Source organism: Tachyglossus aculeatus, chromosome 20 (assembly GCF_015852505.1).
Source record: "Tachyglossus aculeatus isolate mTacAcu1 chromosome 20, mTacAcu1.pri, whole genome shotgun sequence".
NCBI classification, from domain to species: domain Eukaryota; kingdom Metazoa; phylum Chordata; class Mammalia; order Monotremata; family Tachyglossidae; genus Tachyglossus; species Tachyglossus aculeatus.
Window position 1 is genome coordinate 20,906,428 of NC_052085.1, and position 17,834 is coordinate 20,924,261.

At 41.3% G+C, this 17,834-nt stretch overlaps 1 protein-coding gene across 1 annotated transcript in view; it reads left to right on the plus strand.

Moving 5' to 3' along the window:
• The window catches only part of GUCY1A2 (guanylate cyclase 1 soluble subunit alpha 2), a 173,225-nt gene that overhangs the window by 22,243 nt on the left and 133,148 nt on the right, over positions 1 to 17,834 (plus strand). Inside the window, exons 5-6 of the mRNA XM_038761669.1 lie at positions 14,033 to 14,094; positions 17,315 to 17,436. Of these exons, the coding sequence (XP_038617597.1) occupies positions 14,033 to 14,094; positions 17,315 to 17,436 (184 nt within the window). The remainder of the gene's footprint in view (positions 1 to 14,032; positions 14,095 to 17,314; positions 17,437 to 17,834) is intronic.

The window sequence follows — 17,834 nt, forward strand, 5'->3', positions numbered from 1 at the left end:
CTCTGCTCTGTGGCTTCCCTTGCAATCTGGGAAATTCACCACGGTACACGGCTGCTCTGTTAGGTCTGCTCTGAGCTGGTTTAATAATAATAATAATAGTGGTATTTGTTGTGCACTTATTATATGCCAAGCACCATACTAAGCACAAGGGTAGATACAAGCAAATCGGGTTGGACGCAGCCTCTGTCCCTCATGGGGTTCACAGTCTCAATCCCCATTTTACAGACAAGGTAACTGAGGCACAGAGAAGTGAAGTGACTTGCCCAAGGTCACAAAGCAGACATGGGGCAGAGCCAGGATTAGAACCCACCTCCTCTGACTCCCAGGACCTTGCTCTTTCCATTAAGCCATGCTGCTGCTCTGATTTTTATTTTTATTTTCAAAAAAGTTTAAGCTAAAATCATTCATTCCTTCTACATAAAGGAAAGCTTTGCAATATTGTTTTCCATCTAGGCAATTTTGCTTTTATTTGATGGGGAACTAATTGCCACAGATTCAAGATTGCATAATTTGAGGTTTAGGTGTGTGCCTGTGTTTGGGGGAACTTGGATAAACATTTTAGCCAGGAGCATGTAGCAAAGACACATATAAACATCATTTACAGAACAGATTTCTAGAAAACAATCAATCCAAGAGCGTGGAACTGCATACACTGTCTCTTTTGGTTCTCTTTCAAAAAAGCCTTTCATCCTTACTAAGTCAGCATCTTTTCTTCCACTGTGAAGGAAAACTGACTCTATCCAAATGTCTCTCACAGACCACATTCCAGTACTGCCAAATCAATCTTATTTTCTTTCTAGCTTTACTTTTTCCTCCTTTCTTCTCCCACTCTTTTCCATCGCTGGAGTGAATGGCTCAAGCCATTCGTAAATGACAGAATTTTCTTCTGACCTTGACTAGCTCACCTGTTGCTTGAAAGATTGGTTCTTGAGAAAGGATGCTCTAGGAAAAGCAATGCACTCCTGAAAGAAAAAAAATTCATAGCAAAACAATGGGGTTTCACTTCACTCTCAGAAATAGGCTACAGTTCGTTTTTCATGATATTTTGGGCCAACGGCATTGCTGACTACCCAGGGATGGTGGAAACAAATGTCAGTGGATTCTGGATAAACAATACAACTTCACAGATGTCTGGAGTAAGCAATAATTACCATTTTCAAGCTCTTTAAAAATTAGATAGGAATGATGAAAAGGCCTTTAAACTCTAGAATAAAAGAATCTGCATTCATTCTAAGGAGTCATAATGACAGGATGATTGCGTTGTAATGGAGCAAAAAATAAGGAGAGGAATAAATCTCAGCTCTGGACTATTGTAATTCTACCTGAAATTTCAGACAGGAATAAGGAACCTTCTGCTGCGGCTTCAAGACAAGAGAAATGTATTGTTTCCCACTGAAACGGAGATCAATAAGTGCTTTGTGTGTTTGACAGTGTTTGGAAGCTTTAAAGTGTGTTTTTCTCCCTGAGAATACTTTAAATGCCATTAACGCATGCTTTTTTAAAAAAAAAAAAGATTTTTTTCTTTCCTTTGGGATAATTTGAATGCTATAAGAGTGAGCTTGCAAAGTACAAATCTAACTTCTATGTAGAGGAAAAGGTAATGATATTCCCCAGTTCACTGTGGGCAGGGAACATGTCAACCAACTCTGTTATATTGTACTCTCCTAAGTACTTAGTACAGGGCTCTGCACACAGTAAGCACTCAATAAATGTGATTGATTGATTGACTGAGTAATCTAAGGACCAATCAACCTACGCATCAGGCAAAAACTCATCGCTCTCGGCTTCAAGGCTGTCCATCACCTCGCCCCCACCTACCTCACTTCCCTTTTCTCCTTCTCCAGCCCAGCCCGCACCCTCTGCTCCTCTGCTGCAAACCTCCTCACTGGGCCTCGTTCTCGCTTGTCCCGCCATCGACCCCCGGCCCACGTCCTCCCCCTGGCCTGGAATACCCTCCCTCCACACATCCGCCAAGCTAGCTCTCTTCTTCCCTTCAAAGCCCTACTGAGAGCTCACCTCCTCCAGGAGGCCTTCCCAGACTGAGCCCCGTCCTTCCTCTCCCCTTCCTCCCCCTCCCCATCCCCCCACCAGCTTCTTCCCCTCCCCACAGCACCTGTTTATATGTTTGTACAGATTTATTACTCTATTTAACTTGTACATATTTCCTATTCTACTTATTTTTAGACTGTGAGCCCACTGTTGGGTAGGGACTGTCTCTATATGTTGCCAACTTGTACTTCCCAAGCGCTTAGTACAGTGCTCTGCACACAGTAAGCGCTCAATAAATGCGATTGATTGATTGATTGATTTTATTTTGTTAATACGTTTTGTTCTGTTGTCTGTCTCCCCCTTTTAGACTGTGAGCCCGCTGTTGGGTAGGGACCGTCTCTCTATGTTGCCAACTTGTGCTTCCCAAGCGCTTAGTGCAGTGCTCTGCACACAGTAAGTGCTCAATAAATATGATTGAATGAATGAATGAATGAACCAACACCTCACTATTGGCTTTCAAAGCTCTCCATTACCTTGCCCCTTCTTACCTCCCTTCCCCTCTCTGCTTCTACACCCCAGCCCACACACTCCGCTCCTCTGGTATTAACCTTCTCACTGTGCCTTGTTCTCACCTGCCCTGCCATCAATAAATAAATAAAAATATTTATTTTTATTAATGATGTGCATATATTTATAATTCTGTTTATTTATAATGATGCTACTGATGCTTGTTTAGTTGTTTTGACTTCTAGACCGTGAGCCCATTGTGGGCAGTGATTGTCTCTGTTGCTGAATTGTACTTCCCAAGCACTTAGTACAGTGCTGTGCACACAGTAAGCGCTCAATAAATACGACTGAATGAATGAACTAGTATGAAAAGCAGCATAGTGTAGTGGGTCTGGGAGTCAAAACGTCATGGGTTCTCATCCTGGCTCCGCCACTTGTCTGCTGTGTGACCTTGGGCAAGTCACTTCACTTCTCTGTGCCTCAGTTACCGCATCTGTAAAATGGGGAATGAGGTGGCGAGCTCCGCAAGGGACAGGGATTGTGTCCAACCCAATCTGCATGTATTCACCTCAGTGCTTAGTAAGTGCTTAACAAATACCACCACTATTATTACTCCTCCCCTCAGCAATGCAATCTCAACAGCGTCATATGTATAATATATATAAAAACATATATAGTGAAGCAGTGTGGCTCAGTGGAAAGAGCCTGGGCTTGGGAGTCAGAGGTCATGGGTTCTAATGCTGGCTCTGCCACATGTTTGCTGTGTGACCTAGGGCAAGTCACTTCTCTTCTCTGAGCCTCAGTTACCTCATCTGTAAAATGGGGATTAAGACTGTGATCCCCAAGTGGGACAACCTGATCACCTTGTATCCCCCCAGAGCTTAGAACAGTGCTTTGTACATCGTAAGCGCTTAACAAATGCCATCATTATTATTATATACAAGCATATATTATATTGGCATTTATATAAGCATATTATTATATATATGCACATATATGTGTACACACACTCATATATATATATATATATATATAAAACTTCCCTTAGTCACTATCTTTCCAAGTGAAGTCGTAATTTTTGCAACACAGCTTTATATGGGTGATGCTCTATCCCCTCTTTCATTTTAGTTGCCAAAAATCAGTGGTCTTTTATGTTTTTAATGAATGATTGCAACTGCATAATGGTTGACTTAAAATAGGCCTCCCTTACAACCTCCCTGCACTAAGTGGCTATGGTTCTGAAGAAATGTAATGTGAGGCAAATGAAAATCTCAGAGCTCATTAAAGAAACCACTATTGGTTTGTGGTTTACAAATTATGGGTATTCCTTCTTGCGGAGGTTCCTGTTTATGAGTCCTCTGTTTACAGAGAGATTCCTATTGAAAAAAACAACCCAGCAACAACCCTACCAAGTAGAAAACCTGACTGATAGTGAATCAGCTCTTCATTCTTGTTCTCTGTGAGATCATCAGTATCCCTTGTGTGTGTGTGTGTATTTGTGTGTATTTGAGAAGCAGCATGGCTCAGTGGAAAGAGCATGGGCTTTGGAGTCAAGGGTCATGGGTTCAAATCCCGGCTCCGCCAACTGTCTGCTCTGTGACTTTGGGCAAGTCACTTCACTTCTCTGGGCCTCAGTTCCCTCATCTGTAAAAGGGGGATGAAGACTGTGAGCCCCCCGTGGGACAACCTGATCATCTTGTAACCTCCCCAGCGCTTAGAACAGTGCTTTGCATATAGTGAGCACTTAATAAATGCCATCATTATTATTTATTTACATAACTCATATGGGTTAGATTTGAGCTGATATTTGCGAAGCTGAACTGCAGGGAGAGATTGACAATTGATGTAGTGTTTGAGATGGGGAGCTTTGTAAAATAAATTTCCACTGTGCCAAAAACCATTTCCCACTCTTCCTTAAGCAGCTGTTCTCCTCCTCTTTCTTACTCATATCCTCTCTCACTCTCATTCTCCCAGTTACTAATTTTCCTCTAGAAACAGAGACAAATAAAGCCCCAGAAATGCAGTAGTGACCAGTTATGGTGAGAATCCATTCTTTGAAGGGATTTGATCTTTGGTGAAAGAATTCCTAAAGCCCTCTCACAGAAATTTAGGTAGGAACCTTTCCCCACCCAAAGCCCCCAGCCCTTTTTAATTTTTTTGAAATGATAGGATTATTTTGATCAGTTTCTCCCATAACCAAGACTTGCCACCATGGGAATTCAGCAAGAAATGATCAAAACTATGAGCTCTAGCAGAGCAAATTGTGGCTGCCAGCTCCTTTACACAATACCTTACAGTTATTGCCATTTTGAGTCTTTCTGCCTTTACAGAAGGTTGAGGAGAATTTATCATGAGCCTCGTTTTACAGGGAGATTCACAGTTAAGTTACCAACATCCCTTAGCACACTCTAGAGAATAATCCTGATCTCTTATTCCCACCCATGCTCAGTATGGGGGTGTTTGTGTAGGCCCATTCTTTTGCTTTCCCTTTATATTTGCCCTCTTTTCTTGATGACATTTATTAAGCGCTTACTATGTGTAAAGCACTGTTCTAAGCTCTGAGGTGGTTACAGGGTGATCAGGTTGTCCCACAGGGGGCTCACAGTCTTAATCCCCATTTTACAGATGGGGTAACTGAGGCCCAGAGAAGTTAAGTGACTTGCCCAAAGTCACACAGCTGATACTTGGCGGAGCCGGGATTTGAACCCATGACCTCTGATTCCAAAGCCTGTGCTCTTTTCACTGAGCCACGTGGCTATTGGGCAACTTCCCTTCTCCGTGCAACTTGTCTGGGTCAGACTAGATAGTGAGGTAAACTAAATACATTTCTCTAAATTCTAGAATCGCCACCTATAGTGGAGGGTATATGAGGAGCTCCTTCTGAGGATTCCTGGTGGGTCACTGTGGTACTTTATGCAATTTTGGTTTGTGGGAATTTGATGGAGAGAGCTTGACTAGTGTAACTCAAATCAGGTTGGATGGGAATCAATCCGAAGTATTTACTGAACACTTTTGTCAGAGTTTTGTACTAAGTACTCGGGAAGGTACAGCAGATTTGGTAGCCTTACAGTCCAGGGGATATTACAAAGCACAGGGCTGAGAGTCAATAGAACTGAGTTCTAATCCTGACTCCGCATTTTACCTGTTCTGTGATTTTGGGAAAGCCAATTAACTTTTCTCTGCCTCAGTTTCCTCATCTGAAAGATGGGGATGAAATGCCGGTTCTCCTTCCCTTTTAGAGCCCTATATGGGACAGGGACTGTGTTTGGCCTGGTTATCTTGTGTCTACGGCAGGTCTGGGAACACAAGTCAACAAATACCATAATTATTATTTCATCTGACACTTGTAACCATACTATTGCAATCAAATAAATTTTAAATCAATCAGTGGTAGTTGCTGAGCATTTACTGTGTTTGGGAGAGTAGACTGAAATAGTGAGAAGCACTGTGAAGTAAAGCGGCCTAGTGGAAAGACCATGGGAGTCAGAGGGCCTGGATTCTAATCCTGACTCTGCTACTTGTCTGTTGCAGTGCCTTGGGCACGTGTCTTAACTTCTCTGTGCCGAAGTTACCTCAGCTGTAAAATGGGGATTAAAGCTGCGAGTTCCATGTGGGACATCGACTGTGTCCATCCTGATTTTGTTGTATCTACCCCAACACTTAATACAGTGCCTGGTACATTGTAAGTGCTTAACAAATACCGTATAAAAGGGGTAAGTAGAAATGATCTCCACCTATTTTTAATATGAGGAGTTTGTTAAAATGAGAGTTTACAGCACTTGAAAGTTTACCCTTTTTATTGTCTAGATTCTCTAGACTGAAAGATTATTGTGGGCAGGGAATGTGCCTGTTTATTGTTATATTATGCTCTCCCAAGTGCTTGGTACAGTGCTTTGTGCACAGTAAGCCCTCAATAAATGATTGAATGAGTGAATAGATTTAGTATTAAAATAGTATCAATAGTATCAATAAGATAGACCTGAGGTGCTTTTGCAGTGAAAATCAAAGCTTGACTCTTACTATAAGCCCTGTCCCAACTAGGGCTCACAGTCTTAATCCCCAGTTTACAGATAAGATAACTGAGGCACAGAGAAGTGAAGCAACTTGTCTAAGGCCACACACCTGAAATTACAAACTTAAATTGTTCAGGTCCTTTGCTGAACTACAAGGAGAAAAATGAGAAGAATTCTCTGACTTTCAGTGTTCTCATTCACTGTGGAAATAAAATGTGTGATTACTCTTAACCACTTTTCAGTAGTGATGCCCATCAGCTGATTCACCCAGGTGCCCTATCACACCTGGTTGTCATTAGCAAGACTCCTTCACTATTGTTTCCTGGCTTAGTAATAGTGGGGTTAGGAGTTTAGTTACAGGGGTTACTAAGGAGTTCTTGAGCACATACTAAGATAGCATTTTTACCCATGGGTGAGATATTGGCCAGATCCTTACTAGTATCCTAATGGGATGCTGAGAATTTAGAGAGTTCAAAGCAACAAAAGGGTGGAAAAATCAGTTCTATGGTCTCTAGGGCACCCTTCCTCTGACTCTGGAAGTTACAGGGAACTTCAAGGAGATGCTTGGTTTTGAAGCAATGAGGGGGCTGTGCTTCCTTCAGAGAAGTCAGTGTGGTCAGAAGAGGATCTGAACCAAGTGATGGGGTTCTGGGATTTATCTGGGGGCCTTATAAAAGCTCCAGAACTAATTCCCAACATAGGGATGTAGGCCAGTGTTGTAGCTGGGGACCCCCACTTCCCTTCATTTTTAACTGAAAGCCACAGATCAAGTGGAAAAGCAACATGAGTCATGGAAGATAGATATGTTTATTATGAGGACTACTAACTTCTGCAATGGATTGGTGAGGGAGACTAAGGAATCTCTCTCCTATAAGAATAAGGTATACTCTTAATTATCTAGGATGGTTTGGATTAATTCTGGCTTGTAGATAGGAGGCTGGACCTGATAATAATAACTGTAATAATAATTATGGTACGTGTTAAGAGTAAGCACTTGTTACTTGTTAAGTGTTTTCTCTGTACCAAGCACTGTTTTAAGTGCTGGGGTAAATACAAGTTGAAAAGGTGGGACACAGTCTCTGTCCCACGGTCTTAATCCTCATTTTTTACAGATGAGGTAACTGAGGCATAGAGAAGTTAAGTGACTTGCCCAAGGTCACAAAGCAAACAAGTGGTGGAGTCAGGATTAGAACCCAGGTCCTTCTGACTCCCAGTCCTGTGCTTTATCCACTAAGCAGCTGATTCTCTGTGGCAGATGGCTTACCACCTTCCAATTCAGTGATTGACCATTAACATAAATTTCCTGTCCATTAATCTACTGTAAGAAGGTAATAAATTATTTAATATGTGTGTGTGTGGGGGGGTGTCTTTTGGACCATTGGAAAGGGATCACTCTTCTTTTTAATTAGGGTAGTTGTTAAATGCTTACTCATTCTGTGTGCCAATCTCGTTCTTTGTGCCAAGTACTGTTCTAAGTGTTGGGGTCAATTATAAATTAATCAGGTTGGACACAGTCCTTGTCCCACTTGGGGCTCACAGTCTAAAGTAGGAAGGAGAAGGATTTAGTCCTCATTTTACAGTTGAGGGAACTGAGGTACAGAGAAGTTAAATGGCAGTTACTCTTTTTCCTTTTGTTCAGAAGGCATTTCTGGGTCCTCCAAAATAATAATAATAATGATGGCATTTATTAAGTGCTTACTATGTGCAAAGCACTGTTCTAAGCGCTGGGGAGGTTACAGGGTGATCAGGTTGTCCCACGGGGGGGTCACAGTCTTAATCCCCATTTTACAGATGAAGTAACTGAGGGACAGAGAGTTTTGCCCAGAGTCACACAGCTGACAATTGGCAGAACAGGGATTTGAACCCATGACCTCTGACTCTAATGCCCGTGCTCTTTCCACTGAGCCACGCTGCTTCTCTTTGTTGCTGCCAAAAGGAAGTTTAGTTACAGGGAGTAGCTAACTCATGAAGGCCCTAGATGTGCTCAATTCTTCCTAATCTCTAGTACTGCTTCTGTAAAGTGATTCTGAGAACTAAAGAATTATTTCTAGTTAAGGAAGTAGAAGCACTTTTCCCCAGGGCCCTCTGTTCCAGGTGAAGTAATCTTGTCCAAATGTCCTGAAGGGTCAGTAGCGCAGCTGGAAATATCACTAAAGCTTATATTTAGTTTTTGTTTACAGCAAACAGCTGGGAAAATGCATCCCAATAAAGTTGACATGGTTATAAAAGTCCAATAAATTAGTAACTATGGGAATTCTTGCTTCTACCAATTTGTTGTAAAGTTGTGCTTTTTTTGTTTTAATAATGAGACAGCTTGAAGAAGTTTTAGCAAGGCCATAGCCAAAGTGATGTGCTTTAAAAACTTTCAGACAAATCTGGATAAAATCTGGTAAGAGAATTGTGGGGAAGGAAAGGAGAAGAAATAAATATAGAGGATCCAGGGTGGCAAAGGGATGGTTGGCCTAAACTTCCCAGAAGTCATTAAGGCATTCTGGGAGGGGTTTACCTCCCTTGTCAATAGTGGAAAAGTTCCACCCTCTCTTTAGGCAGAGCTGAGTTTTTTCTCAGGGATGATCTTGGGGGAAGCCTCAGTTTGGCTGTTGGCTGTCTTTGCTCTTTGATCTGGCCAGGTTTGGATCTCTGCTGAAAGCCATTTTATATGTGGTGAGGTCATTTTCTCCATGTTTAAGGTAAAATTGGGGTAAAAGGACAGGTGACTTACTCTGGTTCTATTGCCTTTTAAATCCCCTCCATCTCTTTCCCAAGGAAAAATATTAGGCTCAGGAGTGTGGTGAGTGGCTTTTAAAATCAATCAAACTTTGCATCTGCAGCTTTATACCTTAATGGTTTTATATATCATTCTTTAGGCCTCAGTCTTTCTCCCTGGTGTTCTTTCCATATTGTAATGGTGATTAAATGTTGTATTTTAGCTATTACTCTATTTAAAAGTCTAGTTCAGGTTTGGTCACTAAGGCCTCTAGTGAGTTAGCAATGAGATACTGGCTGGCTTTTCTAACCCTTCTTCTCTCCTGGATTGCTCTGAAAATAAGGTGGTCTCTATTTTTGTTAATTTTAGTCCTAGTTTGGTACAGTTAAGTGACTCCAATCTCATTCTGAAGGCTGGGTTTCCAAGGTTAATGTCATTGTTTTTCTCAGCTACTGCATGAAGAGGATCTTATATGTGGTGACATTTAGAACACTGGCTTGCAAAAATTTCCACCAGCTCATAATGTGTGTATGTAAATATATATATATATTATTTGTTAATAATGATGGTATTTGTTAAGCGCTTACTATGTGCCAGGTGCTGTACTAAGTGCTGGGGTGGATACAAGCAAATAAAGTTAGACACAGACCCTGTCCCATGTGGGGCTCACAGTCTCAATACCCATTTCACAGATGAGGTAACTGAGGCACAGAGAAGTGAAGCAATTTGCCCCAAGTCATACAGCAGACAAGTGGCAAAGCAGGGATTAGAACACATGACCTTCTGACTCTCAGGCCTGGACTGTAGCCAATATACCATGCTGCTTCTCTAAATACTACGTGCTAGGCACTAAACTGAACATTGAGCTGGATACAAGCTAATCCAGCTGTATACAGTCCATGTCCCATGTGTGGCTCAAGGTCTTAATCCCCATTTTACAGATGAGTTACCGAGGCACAGAGAAGTCACATGCCTTGCCCAAGGTCACACAGTGACATTTGTAGGAACTGGTATTAGAACCAAGGTCCTTCTGTCTCCCAGGCTTGTGCTCTGACCACTAGCCCAAGCTGCTTCTTAGCCATTGACTCCATCCACAATTCTGGTTTCCAATTTCTCCTTCTTGTACTGCTTCCTGTTCCCTTAAATTGACAGAACCCCAAAGTCTGCTAATCGCCGTTACCCTATTATGTTTTAATTCCCCACAAACACCAATTCACTCACAATATAACTAATGAAAAGTTAATAGAATGTGAAACAGCTTTGGACCCCCCTCAATTTATGCTATTTTCCCAGATCACTTTGAAATCTGGTGCAGTGCTCAAACTGCAGAGAAAGGAATCCCAGAACCAAGTTAAGAAAAAAAAGAAGCATCTGTTATTTTGTCTGAAACAGGGAATAGGTCAGCTGAAATAGGGGATAGCTTAGTTGTCCAGTATAAAACCAGATGACTAGCTACTTTAGGGAACGATTTGCCTGTGGGTAATTTCAGGTGCAAATAATTGTTGCAAATATGCCATCTAATCATTTCTGGACAAGAGTGAACTTAGGATCAGACAGAATCCCGCTAAAAATAGCCAATTTATGTAGGCAGCAAAGACCACAGTGGCTACCAAGGCAACTGCTTTCTGGGGTACGATGTTTCAGCCCAGTATCGTATCCCATGTGATAACTTTGGCCCTAAATGGATCTTTGCATACACTTTGCAACGGGTTGCGCCCCTGCCTACCCACTTGTTCGTTCATTCAATTGTATTTTCTGAGCGCTTACTATGTGCAAAACACTGTACTAAGCACTTGGGAAGTACAATTCAGCAATAGAGATAATCCCTGCTTCACCAGGCTCATCATTTCGAAGGGGAAAGACAGACATCAAAACAAGTAAACAGGCATCAACATAAATAAATAGAAATATAGATAAATACACATCAAAACAAGTTAACAGGCATCAATATGAATAAATGGAATTATAGATATACACATACATAAATGCTGTGGGGGAAGAGCAAAGGGAGTGAGTCGGTGATGTGGAAGGGAGGGGGAGCCGAGGAATATTGGGGCTTAATCTGGGAAGGTTTGGAGGAGGTGAGCCTTCGGTAGGGCTTTGAAGGGGGAGACTGGTGAATGCTTGGCGGATTTGAGAAGGGTTACTCTTCCTGCCCTGGAAGTGATGTGACTGACAGAGAAGAGAGAGTGCAAGTGGCGCTGGTCCTCCACTGACACTAGAATTAATTCCTCCGTGCAGGATCTTGGTCTTGAAGGTTTATGACTGAGGCTCAACTGTCACTCCAAATTGTAGTCTCCACTTCAGGACCCAAAGTCTTGCAATTTCAATCCCCTTTTTACAGGTGAGGTAACAGGCACAGAGAAATAAAGCGACTTGCCCAAGGTCACTTGCCCACGGCAAGCACATGGTGGAGTGGGGATTAAAACCCATGACCTCGATCACACTATGCAACCATTATCATCATTAGTATTTGTGGAGCACTTTCTGTGTGCAGAGCACTAGGCTTTACCCCCCCACCCCCAACACACACACAGCACTTGTGTGTATATATGTACAGATTTATAATTATATTTATTTATATTAATGATGTGTATATATCTATAATTCTATTTATACTGATGCTATTGATTCCTGTTTACTAGTTTGGATGTCTGTCTCCCCCCTTCTAGTCTGTGAGCCCGTTGAGGGCAGGGATTGTCCATACTTGTTGCTGAATTGTACTTTCCATGCGCTTAGTACAGTGCTCTGCACACAGTAAGTGCTCAATAAATACGATTGAATGAATGAACATTGATGTCAAATGCTAAAGAATTCACTGGTTAGAGACCCTAAACCATTTGCTTTGCTCGAGTGGTTTTCATCCCTTTATCTGAACTCCTTTGCTTTACCACTTAGGAAGCAACTCATAAACCTTACTCTGCTGAGGCCACTTAGGTTTCTCTTCCTGAGGCCCTTTAGTCAGCTGGAGAAGCTTGTCAATACCTCAGGTGTTGGCCGCCTTCTTTGTGTTGACTGGCAGGTCTGAGGCCGACGTAGGACCTCCCTGGGAGACCTGAGAGAGGAACTACATTCAGGATCGATCCACTTCTGAGCAGGGTTACCAGGAAGGGGAGAGAATTTGGTGTGATCAAAGCCATGTGAGGTGAATCTGGAAAGGTTTCACAGTCAGTGGAGTGGGAGACCAGAAAAGCATGAAGGAGGGAAGGATGCAGTAAGGCAGAGAGGAGTGAGGAAAGCATTTCATGTTGGGAAATGGCACACGTGGAAGAAGCAAGGGCGTGTGTTCTGGCTTGTTTAGTTTCCAAGAACACCAGCAAAACGAGAGATTCAGAACTGTTGAGTGAGAGTGGGCAGGGCCTTTGGAAGTGGGTTTTTTAAACCCATAACTAGCAGTTGTAATTCTTTTGTGAGTTTTTTTTAAGGTTTTTGTTAAGTGCTTACTATGTGCCAGACACTCTACTAAGGGTTCTTGTCTTATGCTGTCGAGTTGTTTCCGACCCATAGCGACATCTCAGACACATCTCTCCCGGAAAGCTCCGCTCTCCACCTGCAATTGTTCTGGTAGTGGATCGATAGAGTTTTCTTGGTAAAAATACAGAAGTGGTTTACCATTACCTTCTTCTGCGAAGTAAATTTGAATCTCCACCCTTGACTCTCTTCCATGCTGCCACTGCCCAGCATAGGTGAGTTTTGACTTGTAGCAGATCGCCTTCCAGTCACTAGCCACTGCCCAATCTAGGAATGGAGTGGGTAGGCCTCTGCTTAACTCTTCCTCCCATAGCTGAGACTGGTACAGGACTGGAAACTCTACCCTGAGAGGTGAAGAGCTGGTAGTTTATCAGGTTGTACACAGTTCCTGGCCCACATAGGGATCACAGTCTTAATCTTCATTTTACAGATGAGGTAACTGAGGCACAGAGAAATGTCCTGAAAGGGATGCACGGATTGCTCCAGGAGGTGGTTGGGTATTTTTTTCTTTCCCTAAAGATCTCTATGGACAGGAGAGACACTCATCGGTGCTGAATATAGAGGACCTGGAAAGAGAGCCTTGGGCCAGACTTGATTTACATGATTTTTTCCCAAGGAGACCTCCCCTTATGCGGTTGCCACAGTTTACTCCCATCCATTTGATCATCATTCTTTTCCACTGATGCTCTTATCGATGAGGATTCTATTCTCTCCTGCCGCATTTTCAATTTGTGTCTCAGCATCTTGCAGATCAAACGGCTGTACAATTGTTTTTCTCCTTAGAAAGGTCAGCTCCTTTAGCTTCAGTTTACTCCTATCTGCTTAACCATCTTTTGCAATTAACTTGCTGAAGTATAGCAGGACTCTTGGGAGGTATGTTGAAAAAAGGTAATTTATCTGATATTTCCTTGGAAACAGTGAGGGAATAGCCATCGACTGCAGAATGGAATATGTTTGGTAACTGGGAAGAATTTTATATTGGTGCCAGTGGTCAAAACATATGGAAAGGTGTGTAAAATATAAATATTGTATAAATATATAAAATATAATTTTATAAAATATAAATCTTTTAGGACCTGTTATATGTACATACCTGTAATTTATTTATTATATTAATGTCTGTCTCCCCATCTAGACTGTAACTTCATTATGGGTAGGGAATGTGTCTACTTATTGTTACATTGTACTCTCCCAAGCGCTTACTACAGTGCTTGCTCACAGTAAGTCCTTAATAAATATGGTTGAATGAATGTGAAGAATGGATTGTCACCTGTCTATGTGCATTGCTGGAAATATCCCCATAGCCATGATTTGTTAATGTGGTTTTCCTCTTATTATTTTGTAGCCTCAGACAATACAGCAGACTCTCAAGAGGACACTGCAATATTATGAACATCAAGTTATTGGGTGAGTAAGATAGAGGCCATTTTTGAGTGGTGGATTAAAGATAATAGTTCAGAAATAGTTTTAAATAAATGGCTTTCTGCTACACAGGTGCCTGGCATTAGCGATCAGATCCATTTTCTAGCGGAGTTCTCCGACATGTAGTAACTGGATCTTGCCTTCATTTGGAGAATGGCCACAGGAAGATAGTAGCTCACTGAGATAGCTTTTTGCTTATTTTATAAAAATCTCTTTTGAAAATTGCTTTTCCTTTTCTAACACCTTTCTCTTAGACCCCCACCTCATTCTTCATCTCGTAAATGTGTTATAAGTTAGAAGTAGCATAGCCTAGTGGAAAGAATACAGGCCTGGGAGTTAAAAGACCTGGGCTCATTCATTTGGTCATATTTATTGAGCGCTTATTGTGTGCAGAACACTGTACTAAGTGCTTGAGAGAGTACAATATAACAGTAAACAGACACATTCCCTCCCCATAATGATCTTGCAGTCTAAATGAGTTCAGTCTGGTTCTAATCCAGGCTGCCAATTGCTTTCTGTGTGACCTCAGACAAGTCACTTAATTTCTCTGGGCTTCAGTTTCCTCTAAAGTAGTGATTAAAAACCTATTCTCCCTCCTACTTAAACAGTGATCTCTATGTGAGACAGTAATTGGGTCCAACCTGATTGCCTTGTATCTATCCCAGTGCTTAGAACAGTGCTTGACACATAGTAAGCACTTAACAAATACAATAATAATAACAACAATAATAACGATGATGATGATGATGATATAAAAGTACCTAAGCTTATTGGAACCCAAATGATTGGTCTTAGGTGGATCTAAAGAGCCTTTATTAAAGGGCAAGTAATAACCACACACATTGCTGATACAACTAGTTAAATGAGACTCCCCTTTTCTCTGCATTATCTCCTTTTCAGTTCCTGATTCTCAACTTCTCAGTAAATATTTTAAGATTCACAACTTCTCAATAAATCCTAATGGATCAATAAATTCTCCATAAATATCACTGATTGATCCCCTTGCATTTCATGGGACACAATGGGTCAGCAGTGAGAATACAGCCATTTTGTGGTAACATGTTACTAATTTCCTGAATTACCACATAGTTCCTCATTTGGCATATCCACTCTGTGTCTTTCTCTCTAAGCAAATAAAATGGATCTTGAACAAGTATCTGGGGAATTGGATTAGAATACATGGTCATTTTGAATATCAGGGCCCAAGATATTGATTTCCTCAGAATTTTCTCTGATTAGTCAGTATTTGCCTCTTCTCATTTTCCTTTACCTGCAGGCACTCACGTGCATGCAAATCCCCTTTGCTCTGTTCTCTTTCCCCTTCCTTACTCCCTTTTCCTCTCTCCCATCTCTTCTCCCCTTTCCTGGGTTGCAGACCTTACCCCTTCCATCCTAATCTCCCTGTTGCATCCCTGCAAAGCATCCAGGGTAATATTAAAAGCCTAGTGAGCCATCAGGTTTTTATTCAACCAACCAACCAACCAATCAATCAGTGATATTTATTGAGCCCTTACTCTGTACTGAGCACTGAGAAAGCAGTTGGGAGAGCACATTAGAATGAGTAGACATGAACCCTGCCCTCAAGAAGTTTACAGTCTAACAATCTAGCAAGAGAGACAGAAGTAAAATAAATTACAGGTAGGAAAGCAACTAGAAATAAAGTGTGTGGTCATGTGGAGAGTGGGGAAGGCTTGGCTGGGCACCTAAGTGCTTAAGAAGTATGGACTCATGCGCATAAGTGACTAGGCGACAGGGGGAAAGAGGGTGGAAAGATGAGAGATCAGGCAGGTAAAGCGTCCTGGAGGAGATGTGTTTTTTAACTGGGTTTTGAAGATGGGAAGGTTGGATTTGAAGGGGGAGGGAGTTCCACGCAGGAAGGAGGGTGCCAGTGAGGGATGGATGGTGAAAGAGATGAGATTCAGGCACAGAACTAATTTGGTGATAGAGGAGAGAAGTGATTGGGAGAAGAGTGAAAATAGGTTGGTGGGAGAGAACTGACTGTCTTAAATCCTTCTTTCGCCATCAGAGTCGATAGCAAGAAATTAGGTTTCAACAGAGACTACATTTACTTCTACATGCTATTTTCCCCTTAAATCTCTTCATTTAAATTGAACTCAGAGTTCCACATTACACAATCAAAGTATTTGCAAGAACAATCTAGTTTTGCTTTGGTAGAGTGCTTGCTTTTCCTTTATAAAACTGGGATATCTCTATTGTGCAGATACATTTGAAATCACTTTAAACTTGCAACACACTCTCACTCGGAAAAGAAGAAACCTGAAAATATTACATCAAAAAGCCGTTGCACGAGAAAGGGCACACGTCAAAATTTTGTGATTCATGATGTTTATTCTTCTATACACATTCTTTTTTTATGCTAGAATAAATATTTCCCCAGTATCATGGATAAGACAATTGCCAAACACATGAAATCTGTTATGCTATCTGCTGTAGATATCTTAAAATGAAATCCTTCTGTTATTCTCATTGTCATGGCACATTGCCATTTTTATTATTCATGGCTGACCTATTCTTTTTCTTCTTAAAAAAGAAATAATGGTTATCAAGTCTAAACTCTATAGGCAAACTAAAAAAGAGAATGTTTCTGTTTGGTCTTGTCACTAGCATCCTAGAAAATAATCCATGATGGTATTTCATTTACTTTAATTGAGGTTGTCTGAGTGTGTGGGAATTGTTTTAGTTTAGACAATTCTTTTTCAAAGTATTGTTGGGAATAATGATGATCTAAGTCCCTGGAGTATACACGATAGAGGCCAGGGGATAGGATGTTTACTCTCAACATTGGTATGTATCCACTCACTAAATTAATCAGATTTAATCTATCTCAGACCCTGGATAGATCGTCACTGACTGCTGCTCTATGTTTACCATCCAACTTCATTCTTAAAATACACTGCCTGTAGCAAAGAAACACTTAGACATTTGTCAACTGCTAGTTTTTAAATTTTTGTTTTCCCTTATGCTGCCGCTTATTAAAGAATGTCTCCACTTCCGAGGTTCATCCTGTTCATGTAGATGTCAACCGGGGGTTAGGATAGAAACTAATGTCTCAATGTGTCAGTTACTTAAGACACTTATTGAGCTAAAATCACAGAGTATACTCCATGTGTATTTGTGGGTGCGTGCTCACAGATGCTTGAGTTTTTTTTTCCTCCAACTACTAATTTTATATTTTCATTTTTAGTTACAGGGATGCGGAGAAAAATTTTCACAATATCTCTAACAGATGCTCCTATGCAGACCACTCCAACAAAGATGAAGTTGAAGATGTCTCAGGAATTCTTCAGGGCACAGCGAATATACTGGGTATAATAAGTCTTCATTTCTATGAGAATATGTGGGTGTATGAGGGTGTATGGTGTGTTTGATGTTTCATTTTTCTCAGAGAAGAGTTTTACGGGGGTCTTTGAGAATGAAACAGTGATGGAAGGACCTTGTGGTTAGATTTATTTGTGATATAATGAATGTCAAACGCTGGTCTAGAATTCGAAGATTGACAGACACCATGGCATCTACCTTTTCTCCACACAAATTCATGTCCTTAGATTAGATTTTTTTTGAGGTGAGAATCTGGTCATCCATTTTGCCATGGAGGGAAAGCATTTTAACTAGTTGATCTCAAGGTCACTTTCAACTAAGATTTCCAATGTTTTCTAATGTACAGGCCACCATTCAAAATCTCAAATCTCCCTTGAAATGGGTGA